General features: G+C 39.8%; 1 protein-coding gene across 50 annotated transcripts in view; it reads right to left on the reverse strand.

The window, feature by feature from the left end:
* Positions 1 to 2,191: 2,191 nt before the first annotated feature.
* Positions 2,192 to 17,361, reverse strand: part of tcf7l2 (transcription factor 7 like 2) — a 123,696-nt gene continuing 108,526 nt past the window's right edge. For 6 of the 50 annotated variants that reach the window (XM_068224518.1, XM_073917381.1, XM_073917376.1 and 3 more), the window contains 8 exons: positions 12,306 to 12,431; positions 12,056 to 12,218; positions 11,644 to 11,751; positions 10,702 to 10,750; positions 9,937 to 9,987; positions 8,881 to 8,953; positions 7,276 to 7,300; positions 2,192 to 4,644 (listed from right to left, as the gene is read on the reverse strand). In XM_068224518.1, coding sequence (XP_068080619.1) covers positions 7,294 to 7,300; positions 8,881 to 8,953; positions 9,937 to 9,987; positions 10,702 to 10,750; positions 11,644 to 11,751; positions 12,056 to 12,218; positions 12,306 to 12,431 — 577 coding nt within the window. In that variant the 3' untranslated portion in view covers positions 2,192 to 4,644; positions 7,276 to 7,293. Of the gene's footprint in view, positions 4,645 to 7,275; positions 7,337 to 8,358; positions 8,432 to 8,880; positions 8,954 to 9,936; positions 9,988 to 10,701; positions 10,765 to 11,642; positions 11,752 to 12,055; positions 12,219 to 12,305; positions 12,447 to 17,361 lie in introns of all 50 variants that reach the window. The other 44 variants (XM_068224517.1, XM_073917378.1, XM_073917373.1 and 41 more) reach the window with 14 other exon arrangements.

Raw genomic sequence — 17,361 nt, forward strand, 5'->3', positions numbered from 1 at the left:
ACTGACTGGAAATTCCAGTTAATTTATCCACTGGCCTGTATTTAATTTACATTACATCATTTGGTAGACATTTATCCAAAGCAACAAATAAAAACAATTAAAAAAATAAATTACAACAACTAAAGAACAGAAATATGACAGTGCATAGTAAGTCCAATGCAAACAGATCAAAGAACCAAAATTTCCAAAAGGACAAGTTCACAAAGCAGAAAATTCCCCGTAATTGACACACCCTCAGCCTCGGCTGGGTCAGTTGGCATTTCTGTGTGGAGTTTGCATGTTCTCCCCATGTTCGCATGGGTTTCCTCCGGCTGCTCCGGTTTCCCCCACAAGTCTAAAGACATGCGACATAGGTGAATTGGGTAAGCTTAATTGCCCGTAGTGTATTTGTGTGAATAAGAGTGCATGGAAGTTTCCCAGTGATGGGTTGCACCTGGAAGAGCATCCGCTGCGTAAAAGCATGCTGGATAAGTTGGCAGTTCATTAAGCTGTGGCGACCCAATATTAATAAAGTAAGATGAAAAGAAAATGAATGAATGAATGAATGAATGACACACCCTCAAAAAACACAGAATTATGTTACTAATATCTAGACATTTCCTAGTTTGCATTAAAGGCTTCTTCAAAAAAATCCAGTGATGATGCACTACACTACAAAAGTCTTGTTACCTATTCAAGTTTTAGGAACAATAAATAATAACTTGACTTCTAGTTGATCATTTGGTATCAGAATAAGCTCTATTAGCTATGGCTTATTTTACCAAAATAAAATATGATTTGTAATTTTTTTAATTAGGACAGTAAGGTCTGACTTCGCTTAGATAAGTCTAAGTCATGTGACAGAAATAATGTAAAGTATAGAATATAAAGTTATGGTGAAGTGGAAAAGAATCAATATTGTTTCACTAATATAACTTCCATGAGGTTGGACAACTGCATCCTTACATTTCTGCAGTGACTCAGAGATCTTGTGAATGTAGTCATCTGGAACGGCAAAGAAAGCGTTCTTGCAGGACTCCCAGAGTTCATCAAGATTCTCTGGATTCATCTTCAATGCCTCCCTTCATCTTACCCCAGACATGCTCAATAATGTTTATGTCTGGTGATTGGGCTGGCCGGTCCTGAATCACCTTGACCTTTGCTTTCAGGAACTTTGATGTGGAGGCTGAAGTATGAGAAGGAGAGCTTGTTGAAGAATTTGTCCTCTCCTGTGGTTTGTAATGTAATGGGCAGCACAAATGTCTTGATTACTGTATGTAATCCCAAACCATGATTTTTTCCTTAACCAAACTTGACTGATTTCTATGAGAATTATGGGTCCATGCAGGTTCCAATAGATCTTCTGCAGTATTTGTGATGATTGGGATGCAGTTTAACAGATGTTTCATCGGAACAATCTACATTCTGTCACTTTTCCAAATGATCAACTAGAAGTCAAGTTATTATTTGTTGCTCTTACAACTGGGATCGACATCAAGACTTTTGTCAGGTAGTGTAGTTCTTGTAATTATAAAAATGTATATTATTCTTACAAAAACCAATTGCTTTACTTCAGAATAATAACATTTAATAACTGTGATGTTATTATGAAAACTTCATTTTTTTGTAATTACACTGCATATAGCATATCCAGTTCAGTTAATTCCTTACCCATGTATAGTAAATTAATAGCTATAATAAAAGTCTTTTTTTCCTTGAAAAAACTTCCCAACTACTATACCTCATGCATACCCTAATTAACCAACATTGAATCAAAATCGGCGACACGATGGCTCAGTGGTTAGCACTGTCACCTCACGAGAAGGTCGCTGGTTCAATTTCCGGCTGGACCAGTTGCCATTTCTGTGTGGAGTTTGCATGTTCTCCCCGTGTTGCCGTGGGTTTCATCCAGGTGCTCCAGTTTCCCCCACATTCTAAAGACATGCAGTTTCCCAGTACTGGGTTGCAGCTGGAAGGGCATCCGCTGAGTAAAACATATGCTGAATAAGTTGGCGGTTCATTCCACTGTGGTGACCCCTGATGAATAAAGGAACTAATATCCGAAGGAATATAAATGGATCAATCAAAATCATACTTAAATCGAATGACAACTTTGTGAATCAAAATCAGTTTGTAAAGGTTGCATACAGCCTGACCAAATATACAACGTTTATTTAAATGTGTCCAAATGAAGAGCAGAAGACGACAGAAGGCAAGTTCACATACTAACTCGCTTTTATTAATACAGAACTGCATGCTACAGAGACTGTACAGCATTAACATTTATTCATTACAAAAACATGGTTTTTGGGAACCATTTAAAATAATGGAAAACAAAACGAAAAAAAAAAACAAACAAAACAAAACAAAATAAAAAACAAAACGAAATAAAAACAAATCAAAATAAAATATAAGAGCATAAAAGAGAACAGGAACATCACAGCCGTTAAGGAAACATTCAAACTATTCATCATTAGCATCTTAATAAACCAGAGAAGTTATCGACGGGTTACAGTTGCGTCATGTCAACTACAATGGCACCGAATGAATGATTCTCTTGTAGCTTTTTTACAGCTTCTTGCAACATCAACATGCCTATTTTTTCTATCTACCTATATGTAGTAGTGTACTTAAAAGTGGCAGTTTGTGTTTTTTTTGTAGTATTTAATAGTTTTTTATGAACCTCCTAATATACATAATTTGGCCCTTGAGGGTTTATACAGTATGACGTCCGTCTTTTATTAAGTTTAAATTTAATTATTTGACAATCTGCTACCAAACACATTTGTTATAGCAACATTTATACTACATACATAGCAATCTATGTAACGTCACAGCAAATTATGGTTGAAAGAAAATAAAAAAACAAACATCAGACAACGAAAGAACCTACAGCGTCATAAGAGGTGGAGAGGAAATTATCACAAATTTTGGCACGGGAAAAAATCTGTACACGATTCTACAGTCCGGCGGAGATGAGACTGTGCAATAGAAAAGAAGGGCTTGAGACGAAATTCTATACTGAAGACATGGAACCCACCGTCCGCGTTTCAAGTTTCCTTTTCACCTATTGTAAAATGGCTTATAGATATGTTTCTAGAAATTAAGTTGTGCATACGTCTGTTCGTTGTTGTTTTTGTTCTGTTTTTTGTTTGTTTGTTTTTTTTAGCTTTTTTTGTAGCTTTTTTTGAGAATCTACACTGTAGTTTAGGTGAATCCTGGTTTTCAACAAAATAGCAAAAAAATAAAAATCAAATAAAATTCATGTCAAAACAATAAAACATTTGAAACTTCAAAACCTCCTTGTAAAAATGGATCATTTATATATATATTTATATAAGTTGCTTACGTTAAGAAAAAGAATATTTTTACAATGTATTAAGAAAACAAAAAGATTTCAAAAAGGGACAACATACAAGATACAACAAGCAATCTCTAAAGCAATAAATACTACTGGTCCTAGCATTGTGACAGTTTGTATTGAATATCCCAAACCCCCCCACCCCGTCCCACCCCACGCAAAACACCCCTCCAATTGAGTCCACCCACCCCAACCCGAGTCAACCTCCCTCCCCCTGGTAAACAACGACAAAAAATAAAAATAAAACGAACAACGCAATGGAACAATGCATATTAATACACAGTAACCCCCCGTATTTCTGTACATTTAAACAAGAACAAGTAACATCACAATTAAAGTTGTTCCTCAGTCGGAGAGGTGTCTCCGCGGTCCTCGTGCCCTCTGAGTTTTGGACAGCTGTAAAATGATTGGTTCACAAGCTCGTATTTAATACAAATAATGAAGGAGAACCAATTCTTTGAGAAAAGGGCTCACTGAATCCTCACCTACTTTGTATATCTGTCTTTAAACATGTCTATGTAAAACTACATAACTGTTATGCATTTTCTGTTGTACAGCTGAAAAATAAAACGCAAAAATGAGGAAAAACGAACCCCCCAGAAAAAAAAAATCATAAAAAATTTGGCAGATTCACAAAGCTATACTCTGCAACTTAGTGTATTTAATTATCAATATTTAATCATAATAATTTCTTTTTTTTAGATAATGACAGGTCAAATATTGACCAATGAACTTTGATAAAGAATTAACAAAATTTTCAAAGCCATATCGCACAAAAACAGAACACAAAATGGAAAAAGACGCGCGACAGACATACAGACAGACAGACAGAGAAAGCGGGTTTTAAAAGAAGACAACAAAGCTAGTCTATTGACTTGGTTACGAGCGAAAGGGGTTGCGTCGGGGCGGAGCTGGGCAGCAGAGAGTGGGAATGACACGCAGATATGGGCCTGGAGGAGGCGGAGCCTGTGGATCGGGACGACGACACGTCTGAGGGGTCCAAAGAACCGTTGTGTGCCGAGCCGGACGTTTTGCCCGCCCCGGAGTTGTCCAACAGTGCTAAGGGTGGAGGTGGAGCCATGGAGAGGTGTTGGTGTTGGGATGACGATAACAGGGGAGGAGGTTTCATAGTCAGTGAGAGAGGTTGCATTTGTTCAGTCTGTGGTTTGGACTCTTTCGAAGACGGGGAGGGAGAAATCATGGAGGGGGAGGATGGGGGGGACTCTAGTAAGCTTCCGTCCGAAGAGGGAGGACTGGCACAGCTGCCTTCACCTTGAATGTAGCGAATGCACTTCTTTTTTCTCCTAAAAAAACAAAGAGAAAGAAGCAACATGTTGAAGCTCTCAGTCTCAACTCTCAGTGATCCATACAGAGCCGTAACGTCCATTTAAATGCACATATCTTAAAGTCGGGACACCCATTGCTGATCTCATTAGCAACTTTTGGCGGACCCGCTTTTAGACTCACTTGCATGAAAATGGACGCTAGAGCTGGTCGAGATTAGACATCTCGCTGTCACACGATTACATGCAGAGAGGACAGGACAGTAGAAGGACGAGAAGAAGACAAACAGACGGAATGAGGATGATGAAAGAGGTGAGGCCTACATCTCTCTTTGTTTTCCTTCGGCAGCGCAACGCAACTCCAAACAAAAGAACTCCACCCCGGTTTCGCAAACCGCGAGGGGATCCATCCGGTTTACACATCAGTTTGAATTATTACACTCCTCTTTCTCCCTTCTTTTTTCCTGTCTTTTTCCTTGCGTTCCTTCAGGGGAAGTTCAGATGGTGGGGTAAGAGGTTAGAGAGGAAGCGCTACTCTCAGCTTGCCCCTAAGACATGTGTGTGAGCGCTCTGCACAGAGGTCGTGGTGCCATGTTTGCATTTCTGCTCAGGTCAGGACCCTCCCTCGTCTGCTACGCCTACGGCCAGCCATTCCAGCCAGCCACATCTCACCAGCGCCAAGCCAGCACGCCGTGAGGTAGGGGTAGCAAGAGAGAGAGACGAGATCCGATAGGGTGAGAGAAAGCGAAAGAAACTGAGACGGCGGGAAAACCTCAGTGTACCTTGCCCTACCTGACCTGACCAACCCCCCCTTTCCTCCCCAAAAAACTCTCTTTATCCTGCCTAAAGGGCGAGCTCAGTGATGCAGCCGAGGCTAACTCCAAAAGAGAAAAGAAAGAGCAACAAATACAGAGAGTAAAATAAAAGGGAATCAAATCAAAGCCAGGGGGAGCCAGAGAGTTGCGGGAGAACCGGGTTCAATTAACCGGCATTTTCTTTGTGGAAATAACAGCCAGGTAAGGATTGTTTCTCAAGTCATACCCCTGCCTGCTCTTATGCGTGTTGGTTTCAGACGAAAGTGCGAAAAAGACAGAGAGACAGTCAGGGAGGTAGATACACACTGTGATGAAGAAAAATGGGGGGCTAAAATCTCGTCACGGCCATTAAAACCCACTGGGTTTATGGTGGGTATGCACAACGCACAACATGCAACTGGACGAATCTGCACATAACACACTTAAAACATGGGCGATGTGGCACTCAAGGGGTCAAAGATAAGCGAACAGAGGCAGAGATGTTCATACGATCTGTCCCGTACTCTAGCCTGTGCCGTACTAGGCCAAACAGCTACATAAACGCAGCTTAAGTGGAGGACGGTCACGAATTTAGGATGGGTTTGGGTGTCAAGGTATTAACTGCCTGTCAAACAGCGCAAATAAGCTAATATCCATTTTTTAAAAGTCATATTGATTCTAAGTATATCCCTGTGTTCCTTATTGATTTATGGGCCTCTGAGGGAATTTCACCAGATGCATCTTTCAGGAAACAGAGCTGAATAGGGTCTTTTAACCTTCCAGCTCCCTAAATCAAGACACAATTACCAGCGTCTCTCTGAGCAGAGCTGAAAAAAAAAAAAAGCTGTTCACTCTGAATGAGAGGTGCTCATGAGTGGCACTACACCTCAAAAATAAAACCTCATCAACTACACACACACACATGGGCCAAAGAGTCAAATGTGCAGCAGTACTACTAAATGCCATTTTAGGAAACACCTTTTGAAAATCATGGTATTTTGTACGATTATTACACTGTAAAACCTGATAAGTAATGTTAACTCAGATTGTTTGAGGAAATTGATTGCGGCAAACCATTAAAGATTTAAAACAAAATGGTTTGAGTACTGTAAACTATATGACTATGACTATATAGAGAATCTTTTACACATATATTATTTGTGTTGATAATTTGTGTTGTCAAACTTTTAGAGTATTAATAACTTAAACTTTTTAAGTTCAGTTATCAAATTGCAATGAGTTCAACAACTTAAGTTCAAACAACTATATAGCTACCAAAATGGTTTAGTATTGCTTCTAGTATTAAGAGTTAATTAATTAATTAATTCAAAACTCATTCGTTTTGAGTTCTGCTTAATATAATCCATTCATGAGTTACAATAACTTTTTTGTTAAGTCAAAATTCTAAGTTAAACTAACTTATTTCATTTAGTGATTTTGACTGTTAGGATTTTACAGTGTATTATTTGGTCGAAACAAAATTTAATGTACAAAAAAAGACACTCAATTGCTTTTTCTGCTTGATCTCTTCCATCTTTAAATGTATTAATTTAAATATTAAAATGTTCATTTTGGAAAAACGCATCCACCAACACGCAGATTCCCATATACTGTAAACCTGAGAATTTTTCTGTCTTTCCAGAAAAAGATCTAACTAGTGGGAGTGAATTTAGAAAAATCTGACAGATTTCTAAACTAGCAAGAATAATGAAATCGGTGGAACAGCCAAGTAGAAAATGGACATTGGAGTATCACAAAAGCACAATGTCTGATGTCCACGATGAGGGAGAAGTGAAAAGTAGAAAGTGCACAAGCATGACACAGAAAAGGGTATTACTTAACAGAAACAAATACCTACCATCAACATATTCCCAATTCAAAGACTGCTTGTATTAGAACAGAAAGACAAGAGGTTGGGACTGAATAAAGGGTTATAAGAGAGGAGTGGAGAAGGAAGAAGAAGAAGAAGGGGAGGAAAAAAAAGAGAGGAGGGATGAGATGGCATCACCCCAACTCTATCCTCCACATAACATGTGGCTACATCACACAGTTCTAACCAGGGCAGAACAGTACAAAACAGCAAGTTAGTTCCTTGGGCAGAAAAAAACAGCAATACTAATGTAGAAACATAATACTTGAGTTGACTTGTAACCCCAACAGAGCACAACATTCAGGATCTTTAACAATCAGGTGTTTAAGAATAACTATTAAACCCTTAAGAGACAGATGTATTATCAATTGTTTAACAATATTATTCGTGTGGAAAAACGACATTACCAATAGATAATATACATAAATCCTACCAATTATTCGCAACAACAAAAACCTTAAAAGACATCTGTAGCTTCGCCCACTCCCACAAAGCACTACAAATGATCAAATAAAGTCTTCATAGATTTAAAAAAAAAATGAATATTTGGTTGCATGTTTTGCTAAATATATTTTCTAACATTAGAATTCACTGTTGTTTTTAAATGTAATTGTGATTCACAATGCTTTGTGGGATTGTCGTTTTTGCCTCTGTAAGTTTGTAATGTTGCGATTCACTTCGTAGTTGGTTGATTTGGCTCATGTCTTCTAAAACTTTAACTAAGATATTTTAAATTCCCTGTGGGGAAAAAATATATATAAGAAAATGCCTCCTGAACCTGAGTAGCTGAAAAAAATGAACGGCCACTATTGCTTTTGTAATTGATTTTTTCTGTCATTTTCTGCCCGAGGATTTGTTCATCTGAACTCTAAAGTCAGAAAAAGACAGAAACTAGTCAGAAAGAAGTCTTTGTAAAGATATAAAGTGAAACAAGGCCTTGGAGATTGAAGCAGGAAAACATAATCCATGGAAAAAGTGTCGAGAGGAGAAAAAAAGATTTTTTTTTGTCATCTTCAAATCATTATCACCCTAATTTAGGCGTTCTCCCCAAGAGTGGGGCTGGGAATATACCTGCAGGGTTTGCACCATAAACCCAGCTGGTCAAGCCCGAACAAGGCACGACACTTCTTAGGGGTATTTGCATCTGTTATCCATAGAGGAACATAAAAACACAACAAAAAAAGAAAAGGAACATGTCATTGAACACAAAAAGGCATGGAGCTAGAGCAAATGATTCAGCTGTGGACACTGGTACCATGCCTCCCCAAAAAACTTACCATGACCAGCTCATCTCAACCCTGCCCTGGCCACACCCCACCCTCTTAACAGAGGGAAATAAACCCCGCCTTCTCATTTAACTCCACCTCATTTCACACACTCTCACACAAAAAGAACCACACAAATGTACCTTTCGCCCAACCTAGCAAAGAAAAACAAACCCATCGCCCAGATTTGCAGAAGCTGATTGGCAGAGGAAGTGGCGTGGACAGAATGCAAGTTTGAGAGAGCCAGAAAAGTGGGAGGAGGTACCAATGAGAGAGTTCCCCAGCTGTCACCTGCTCTAGCTCACCTGCCGGCACACCAGATACACACCTGCATGGGCCACACCAGTTATTCTGCTGGTCGAGCCCGAAGCGTGCGCGACACTTCTTTGGGGCGCTCAGATCTGACGGGACGAAGAAAGGAAGACGAAGCCAGCAGTAGAAAAGAGAGTGGAAAGAGAGATCAATTGAATCCAATGAATCTGACTATTCCCCCTACAGACAATTTGAACTGGTAGCAATCAAATGTGCAGCAATAGGCTTTACAGATGCATTTAACTGTCTTTTGTTAGTAATACAAAGTAACAAAAAAAGTAAATGAATGGACAGAAATCAAATCAGCACACAATGCATGCCTTTCAGAAACAAGGCTTTTACATGAATAAATGCTCATTTGTTAAAAGGTACAGTTAGCAGGGTGGGATGCAGCAGATATGGATACATGTCTGCTGGGAATTAATTGGCTTTTCTAGACTAGAGGAGGTGATAGGGACAGGTTGCTGAGGTAGCAGTAGCAGGGAGGAGCTAAAGGAAGGAGGCGGAGCATTAGTGTAAGCCAGGTAAGCACTACAAAGCTGCTTCAATCAGGCCTGGCCCACATTCATCCACCTGAGCAGCTATAAGTAGACTGGTGTTTGAGGAGGGTGAAGGCAGGTCGTAAGCAGAAGAAGAAACTCATGCTGGGCCATGAAGAAGGCAGCTACTGAAGACTGTAGATTAAGGAGGTTTACCCTGATAACAACATCTCTGGTTATTCTGAGCATAAAGAAGTTTGTCCTATGAACATACTGCAGCTGCATGCTTAGAGTTTACCAAATTGGGGCTTTTTTTACATGACTTTTAACATAGAAGCATCTTTTGATGATAGTACAGAATGTGGACAATGGAGCAAAGGAAACAACTGAAAAATGAGCAAAACAAAACTCTTTAAGAGAATTACTGAGCTTTGCAAATAAAAGAGCGAACATGTGTGAACATGTAGCATTATTCATTATTAAAGATCAAATGATATACTGCACAAGCACAAATAAATAAATACACAAAGAACTAAAATAAAAAGGGGGGAAAAAGCAAGTTAGTAATTTAAGACTCAAAATGACATTAGCACCTGTAATCGGAGGGAGTGAAAGGCAAGGGTTTGGAAAATATTCTCTGTGTTCTGGAAAAAAAAAAGAACAAGATACAGAGGCCTTCAAAAGGTGTCCATGATGGAGAGAGACCGCAAATACATTACTCTGCATTCGTCCTGGACAATATATATATATCTCACAGTAATCAGCATCATAAAGAAGAACAGTAATGTGAATCAACGTAACCAGCAAACCTCCTTAATTGAAAGATGTGGGTAAAATTAAAAACAAACAAAAACCTTTTATACATATTATCACTATATAAACACACACACACACACACACACACACACATATATATGTATCAGAGCATGCAGCAGGCACGGCCCAAAGTTACGACCACATAAGCACAGTGACACAAGCATGGGCGGCACATTCAGAGGCTGGCAATCAGTCACAAGTGTGATTAACGCTCACACTCTCAAAACATACATATCACAGTACAATAAATGCTGGAGGGGGGCAGGGCAAAGGGGTGGGGGGGCCAGCTGGTGGGAGGGGAGGAGGTGGGGGGTCATGCATATTCAATGTTATTAATGCTCGACATGGGGCAAGGGGAGGGGAAGGGGATAACAAGCAGTCTATCGTGTAAATATTGCATTGGGTAGCATAGCTATATACAAAATGAGGCAGGCACAAAAAAGAGATTAAAAAAAAAAGGCTGGACTTTCATCTTTGAGATGTCACACTTGTGACAGATGATGGGTCTGCTTTAATATGAGAGATAATTGCAGCACACTTACCATTGCCCTCTCCTGCCTGCTTTTCCCTTTTTCTCTTCTTCTTTTTCCCCTGATAGTTACCCGCCAGAAAAGAGAAATAGACAGGAACATTAGTTATTATACTGCAAAAAAGACCAAGACATGAAATGAACAAGAGAGCCCAATGTTTTTACTGATTTATTTATTCATGCAACAGCCTGAAGGTTCGAGCTGCCACTGCAGGACAGAACAGAACTTTCCCTATCTTTCCCTTCGTCCTATTTCTCTTCTTTTGTTTATTCCTTGTTGTCTCGCTGCTTAGTTTTCCTTTCTTTGTGAAACGATTGGAAGCTCTTGAGGTTTCTTTGAACAGCTCGGTTTACTGGAGGGGGGAGAGCGGAGAAGGAGAACTTCTGTTGCGTTAGTCCTTTCTCGAAAACGATGCTGATTGCGCCGAGGCCGAGGTCAAGTCCGAGCAGAGCGATCAGCTTGCTCCGTTTGAGGAACTTTGACTAGGAGAGTCAAGACACGTGGTCAGACTCCAAGGAGAGTTGACAGGCTGGGCGGTGGGGCCGTTTGTCAGGCGCAAAACTCCAGCGAAACAGTAAACGGTGCGCTCATTCCACATTTCTGCCGGCGGAGAGCGATGTCCTCTTTCATCAAAGCTACGAGGCGTTTAGGCCCTGTGGTTATTTAATTACTCTGATCTCAGCTCGCCTTTCTCTTTTTAGGTGAACCAGTGGAATACTAATGAAAGCAGAGGAAAATCGCACAGCACAGATCTGAGGGAAAGCGCATGTACAGTCAACTGACGGAAAATTTTGTCTTCCAGCAGCTAAACCGGTCAAGAACAGCCAGCCACATGTGCTTTAGCTTCCTCCTAAGGCTGTTTGTCATGATTTGTATACGCATCTGCATGGGCTTAAATGTGACCCCCTAGGGAAGGAATCCAGATTGTTACATGTTGAAAACTTAAAAACTTACATAGTTGTCTCGTGCCGACCAGCCGGGGTACAGCTGCATGTGAAGCTGTCGTTCTTTCCTGGCTAATTCGTAGTATTTGGCCTGCTCCTCTCGTGACAGAGCGTGCCACTGTACACAGAGAAACACACAGACATCCATCAAATCCACAGCCATTACAGAGATATTGATATTTAAAGGGATAGTTCACTCAAAAATGAAAAGTCTGAGAGAAAAAGAAATATATAAATGTTTGGAACCACTTGAGGGAGAGTAAATAGTGAGTAAATTTTAATTGTTGAGTGAACTTGGGGTTTCCAACCACCATGAGTTAAAAAATGTCCTCTTGATCTGGGGTATACAGCAATCTGTGGTCTTAGAAGTATGAGATGGCCTTCTGCTACAGTAGTTTGGCCCAGTAGTGTGTGACACTCACCCTTCGGCCTAGGATCTGGTTGATAGCTGCGCTCTCTTTCAGTGTGCACTCCGCCACCACTTTGGCTCTCATTTCCTTCATATAAAGCATGAACGCGTTCAGAGGTTTCTTTATGTGCGGCTGCTTCTTCTTTTCCTCCTCCTTTTTCGCATCCTGATGTTTCCTGCAAATGAGAAGGAGGCGATTTTAATGTTTGCATAACATCTTTTGGTGCTATTTGGATTGATAGTGAGTTGGAAAGTGAACTCACGAGCTGTTGAGGGATCCGATGTCACTGTGAGACGACTCTTGCTTGACGTTGGGTGTGACGATGGCGGGGTGGGGGATCCCTGTGGTGTGCAAACTGTGGTGAGGGGGCACCATGTGAGGAGGGAACCTGGAGGAGAGAAGACTGTGTAAATCGTCAGAGTGGACACGGGTGAAATGATGGATGGACACACACATTCACAAAGCAAACACTTGACACATCACAGTGACTATAAATAGAAAGTAACAGCAATCTAATACATCTGTTATGTGAGAGAAGGGAAATGGCGATGACAAATTGTAGATCTAGAACCAGCACAACATGGATTGAAAAGCATTTTAAGGGGCTTATGATTTCTGCTATGTAGAAAATGAAGGCGGAATCACAAAGTCTGGTCTTAAAAACACTATATACGGTTTAAAACAAGAGGTCCAGGAGATTCAGCACATTTTTTCATTCATTGTAAATGAATGATGCACATTTGTCTACTACAAGCAAATGTTGTTCAAGGTGTGCTGTGTGGTGTTTTTTATTGTCTGCTATGTGGCTTAATCTGCTTGTTAAGTGTGATGTCACGCGAAGCGGCTTCCGGGCCCAATCGTTATATCACACTGTATAGGGAGACTCATCTAATGGTAATAATAAACGTTTACAAAACGTTTACTTTCGAAAATCATGTTATATATATTTATGCCAATAACTAATATCCGACAGCCAGAAGAAAGTGATTAATCTTTTATAAACTGTTAAAATTTTGGTATTTGTGATGCAGCCAGTCCAGAGACTGATGTTATCAACATAAAATTCCCTTTAATGTGTGATATGACTAAAAAGTGGTCATAAACTAATATTTTCTCAATTCAAATAAGCAGTGGCTGGGACCCGGAAACAGTATTTCATATGTCACAAATACGTCAAGACTTAACAAGCAGATGGAGACATGAACTTTGAATGAATCTCCAGATATGCTCTGCGAGTCATTTTATGAGCGTTTTATTGGAGAAAATCTATCATCAAATCACATGCACATCAACCCATCCAACCACATGGTCTTGGTTTAAAAAATCATGTTATCTTTAATGTCAACATTTTTGGATTTAACTAAATCAAAAAAACTAGGCTACAATAATACTGGGTAATATTTTGTTCCACCCATGTGGCTTTGTTGACAACATTAAAGCAGAAATGCAATTGCAGGTGGAAACTGTGATTTAGGCCTGGGCGATTAATTGGAAAGTAATCAAAAATCGAGATTTAGAACCTATAATCAATCCAATTTTTCCAGGGTGATTTGTTTAATTGCATTCCCTCTGTTAAAGGCTGAGGCTGATTCATACTTCTGAGGCCACTTTGCAGTCAAATCTGTTCTCTGGTAAGATAGGACGATGGACCCATTTGCACTACATTGACGATAATTGGAAGCTACGCCAGAGATGCTATGCTATGACATGTTATGCATTACATTAAAATATTTGTTTACAGATGATGCAAGAAACGCACTGTTTAAAATAGTATTTACAGGATATATATTTTATTTAGAAGAAATACTTTTAATATGAAAAACATTGAAAATAATACATTTTGCTTCCAAAATATCAAGATATTCATTTTCAATTTTTATAAAGAAAAAAGTGACCGTTTTAGGCAATGTGTTGTTTACTTCAGTTGTTTAACATTGATGTTCAGTAAATAATCATAGAAAGTAGATACTGTGCATTTCCTTCAATTTTTTCAAATCAAGGCCCCTTCATTCAGAAATCTCTCACTTGTAATAAGTGAGCACATTTACTGTCCAAAACTTGTCAGTGAACTATGAGGGCAAAAAAAAAATAAAATAAATAAATTTTAAAAAAAAAATCATTAAATAATTAATCGTAATCGAGTTAAAATGTTCAATTGATCGAGATTTAGATTTTAGGCAAAATCGCTCAGCCCTACTGTGATTACACTTTAATAAATGAACAAGAAAACGTTTTTCTACAGAGCAACAAACATTAACAATTTGTTCCCAATAAAAAGTAAAAGTCAATTTAGATTTTTACTTTGTCTTTGACCTCTACATTTTCAATTTGACAATCATGGTACATAATTATTTCTTAATGCAATTTTTCCCCATCCACATCAATCCAAGTTAATTTAATGGTCGTGAAATTACATTCCAATTTCTTTAAACAAAATGGTTGATGAAACAACATGTGTATATATATATATATATATATATATATATATATATATATATATATATATATATATATCTGTGATCAAACTAAAAGGTTCAGATTCACAACAATATTCTGATTTGTCTATCCATTTCAGAAGTACTTCAGAAGGGTGGTCACTTTCTTTGCATTTATTTGCCATTTGATTATCTTCTCACAATGTAAACTAAAATGTTCTGATGAAAAAACTATATCTATAATACAGGGTTTCTGCAGGTTTCACCAAGCTAAATTTAGGACTTTGTAAGACATTTTTAGTACCATTATGACTTAAATCTTAGACTTATACAGGGCTAAATGCCAAGGATTTATATTTTCGAATATCCCAGTTGGAAAAGATTTTCACTTATCCTTTAAAAATTATTATTCTAACGTAACTGAAGTGATTATAACTTAATAATAATGCAATAATATGAATAATAAAAATATAGGTCAGGTCAGTATCCTCAGCAGTAAATAAATGGAGAATAAAAGGTTTATTTGAGATTGGGATTGTAGATGATTGCATGGGTGTTAATAGTCAGATTGGGTAGCTATACATAAACATAGAAAAATTAGGGCCTGTTTAAAAAATGTAAGACCTACAACACAATATTAAGACTTTTTAGGGTCTTACATTTATCTTTTGAGATCTACCCTGTAATATCATCCCTCTAGCAGTGTGTAAAGATCTATAGAAAAGAACAATAAATTCCAGAGAGTAAAAATGAACATATCTGTGTATGTGTGTGCGCAGCGTGTCCCAGCTGTGCGTGGCCGTACACAAATCTGAGCAAAAGAATGAAGGATGATGGAAAAAAAGAAAAGGAATAATTCTTTTTTTCAAACAGCTCATTATCTGCTTGAGTGTGGCTATATGGCTTGGAGCCAGAATATAATGATGAGCGTAAACTCACAAGGAACAACTAGTTTCTGTTGGAGGTTCTCTCTGGGGACTGTGTTTCCCCCCAATCTCTCTTCTCCTATTCTCTCTTCCCTTCATCCCTGACACATTTGTGTTTGTGCCATGTCATCCGGGCCGCTCGTCCGCTTCTACCGAGGGGGGACCGGGCTTGCATTGTGGCCGTGATCATTAGCCCCCACCTTTTTTTTTCGTTTCTCCTTCTGTCCTTGCATACTTGTTAAAATTTCCTCTGTTCCAGCATCCAATTTTTTCTCCTTTTCCTTCCTGACTGTCCCATCAGCGCCGCCCCCACCAGCGCCGCAGTTGCCATAGTGAGGCCCAGGTTATGGTTTAAACATGACGGCCATCCCTTTGAAGCGCAGGGCATCATTTCGCTCATCAGCACGCAGCAGAGCCTGCCACCAATTTAGCCCCGCTGAGGGAAGAGTGAGACAGAGAGGTGTGCCTAGAAGGGCCCCTGCAGGGTCCAATGTCTCAATCTTGCTCCACGCTAGCCGAGTGTCAGTGAGTGCCATTTAATTGCCAATCGGAGCGATGGCCTTGGCGCCTGTTTAATGTATAATGACCCCGCCGGTGCGCTCTGTCTGTCATCTGCTTTCTCTTCTTTTGTGGAAAAAGAAGGGATGGGAGCTGGAGGTGCGGATGGAGGTACATATCAAAGGCCAAGCATGGGCAGGGGCCAAGGGGCCTACACTTCCTCCCCCTGTCACCCGGGACGGCCGATACACCTGTACGACTCCAACCCCATTATCAAAACAATGTAGCTCATTTGCCGGATCCGAGTCTGCAGCGTTCATGCTCTGAAATGTATTTTTTAGGAGGCTGAAGTGGTACCTGGGTGAACAGCAGATCCCTACATGAAGTCTTGTGCGCTAACTGCATAATAAATGGCAGCAGAAAGGGCCATCAGTGCTGAAGACAGGCACTGGAGAGAAACATTTGGGCGTCTCTTAATCCCCGAGGCCTCCTGGAGGTGCCATCCACTGACTGAGAACGAAGACAAAGCAAGTTTCCCCTCTCTTTATTCGTAGAAAAGCCATAAACACAATTAATGAAGCCTTTTCCTGGCGCTCATTATTTCACGCAGGAGGCCGGTGACAGCGGACGCCGCCGGTTTTGACACAAACATGCTAAAGCACCTTCCCTCCGCAGAGACACAAGACCACCACTTATTAATCTATGCTAATTCAATTACAGATTATCAAAACGCATTAGCTCTTCCCCGGCACATCACCAATCCCCCTAGCCCCCATTCAGTAGATTCAATTAGCCTGCACTGGAAATAGGATGATCACAATATAAAGGCCTCATTAGGACAGAATCAGCTGTCACTTAAGCGAAGGTCCAGTGCCGGAGCTGCAGACCTGCACGGGCGCCTGATGGCTGAGCAGGCTCATTCCAGGCCGTTGGCAGGGTACAAACGACTCCTCTATGGAGGCGAGACCTCAAAACACACACAGCATGAAAGCTGTTGGTGTCAAATGTGTGAGGCCTTGGTTTCAGAGCCAGCTGTTAATAAAAATGGACCTTTAAGAGTCAGGACCAGCTGCAAAGACCCTGTGCTCATAAGCAGAGCAGCTGCCAATGCACTCTGATCATCGCTACAGAGCTAAATATTGTGTTTCAGAGCTGTTATGTTTGGCCTCACCACTTTAAACCGTGTGAGGATGATGAAAATATACTAGATACAAGTGTAGAAGTGGGCCTTGTTCACTCACGCAAGAAGAATTAATATAAATTAATTGATTGCAACCAATTTTTTGCTTTTACTTTTTAAAAACTTTTAGTAGGGGTGTCTTGATCAGGTTTTTTTGCCCACAAGTCCAAGTCATTTGATTTTGATTATCTACCGATACCGAAACTCGATGCAATAATTTTAATACATAAAAATAAATAAAGAAGAGCGAAGAAACAGAACCAGAATGTTCCTTACTTT

Source organism: Danio rerio, chromosome 12, assembly GCF_049306965.1.
Source record: "Danio rerio strain Tuebingen ecotype United States chromosome 12, GRCz12tu, whole genome shotgun sequence".
NCBI lineage: Eukaryota > Metazoa > Chordata > Actinopteri > Cypriniformes > Danionidae > Danio > Danio rerio.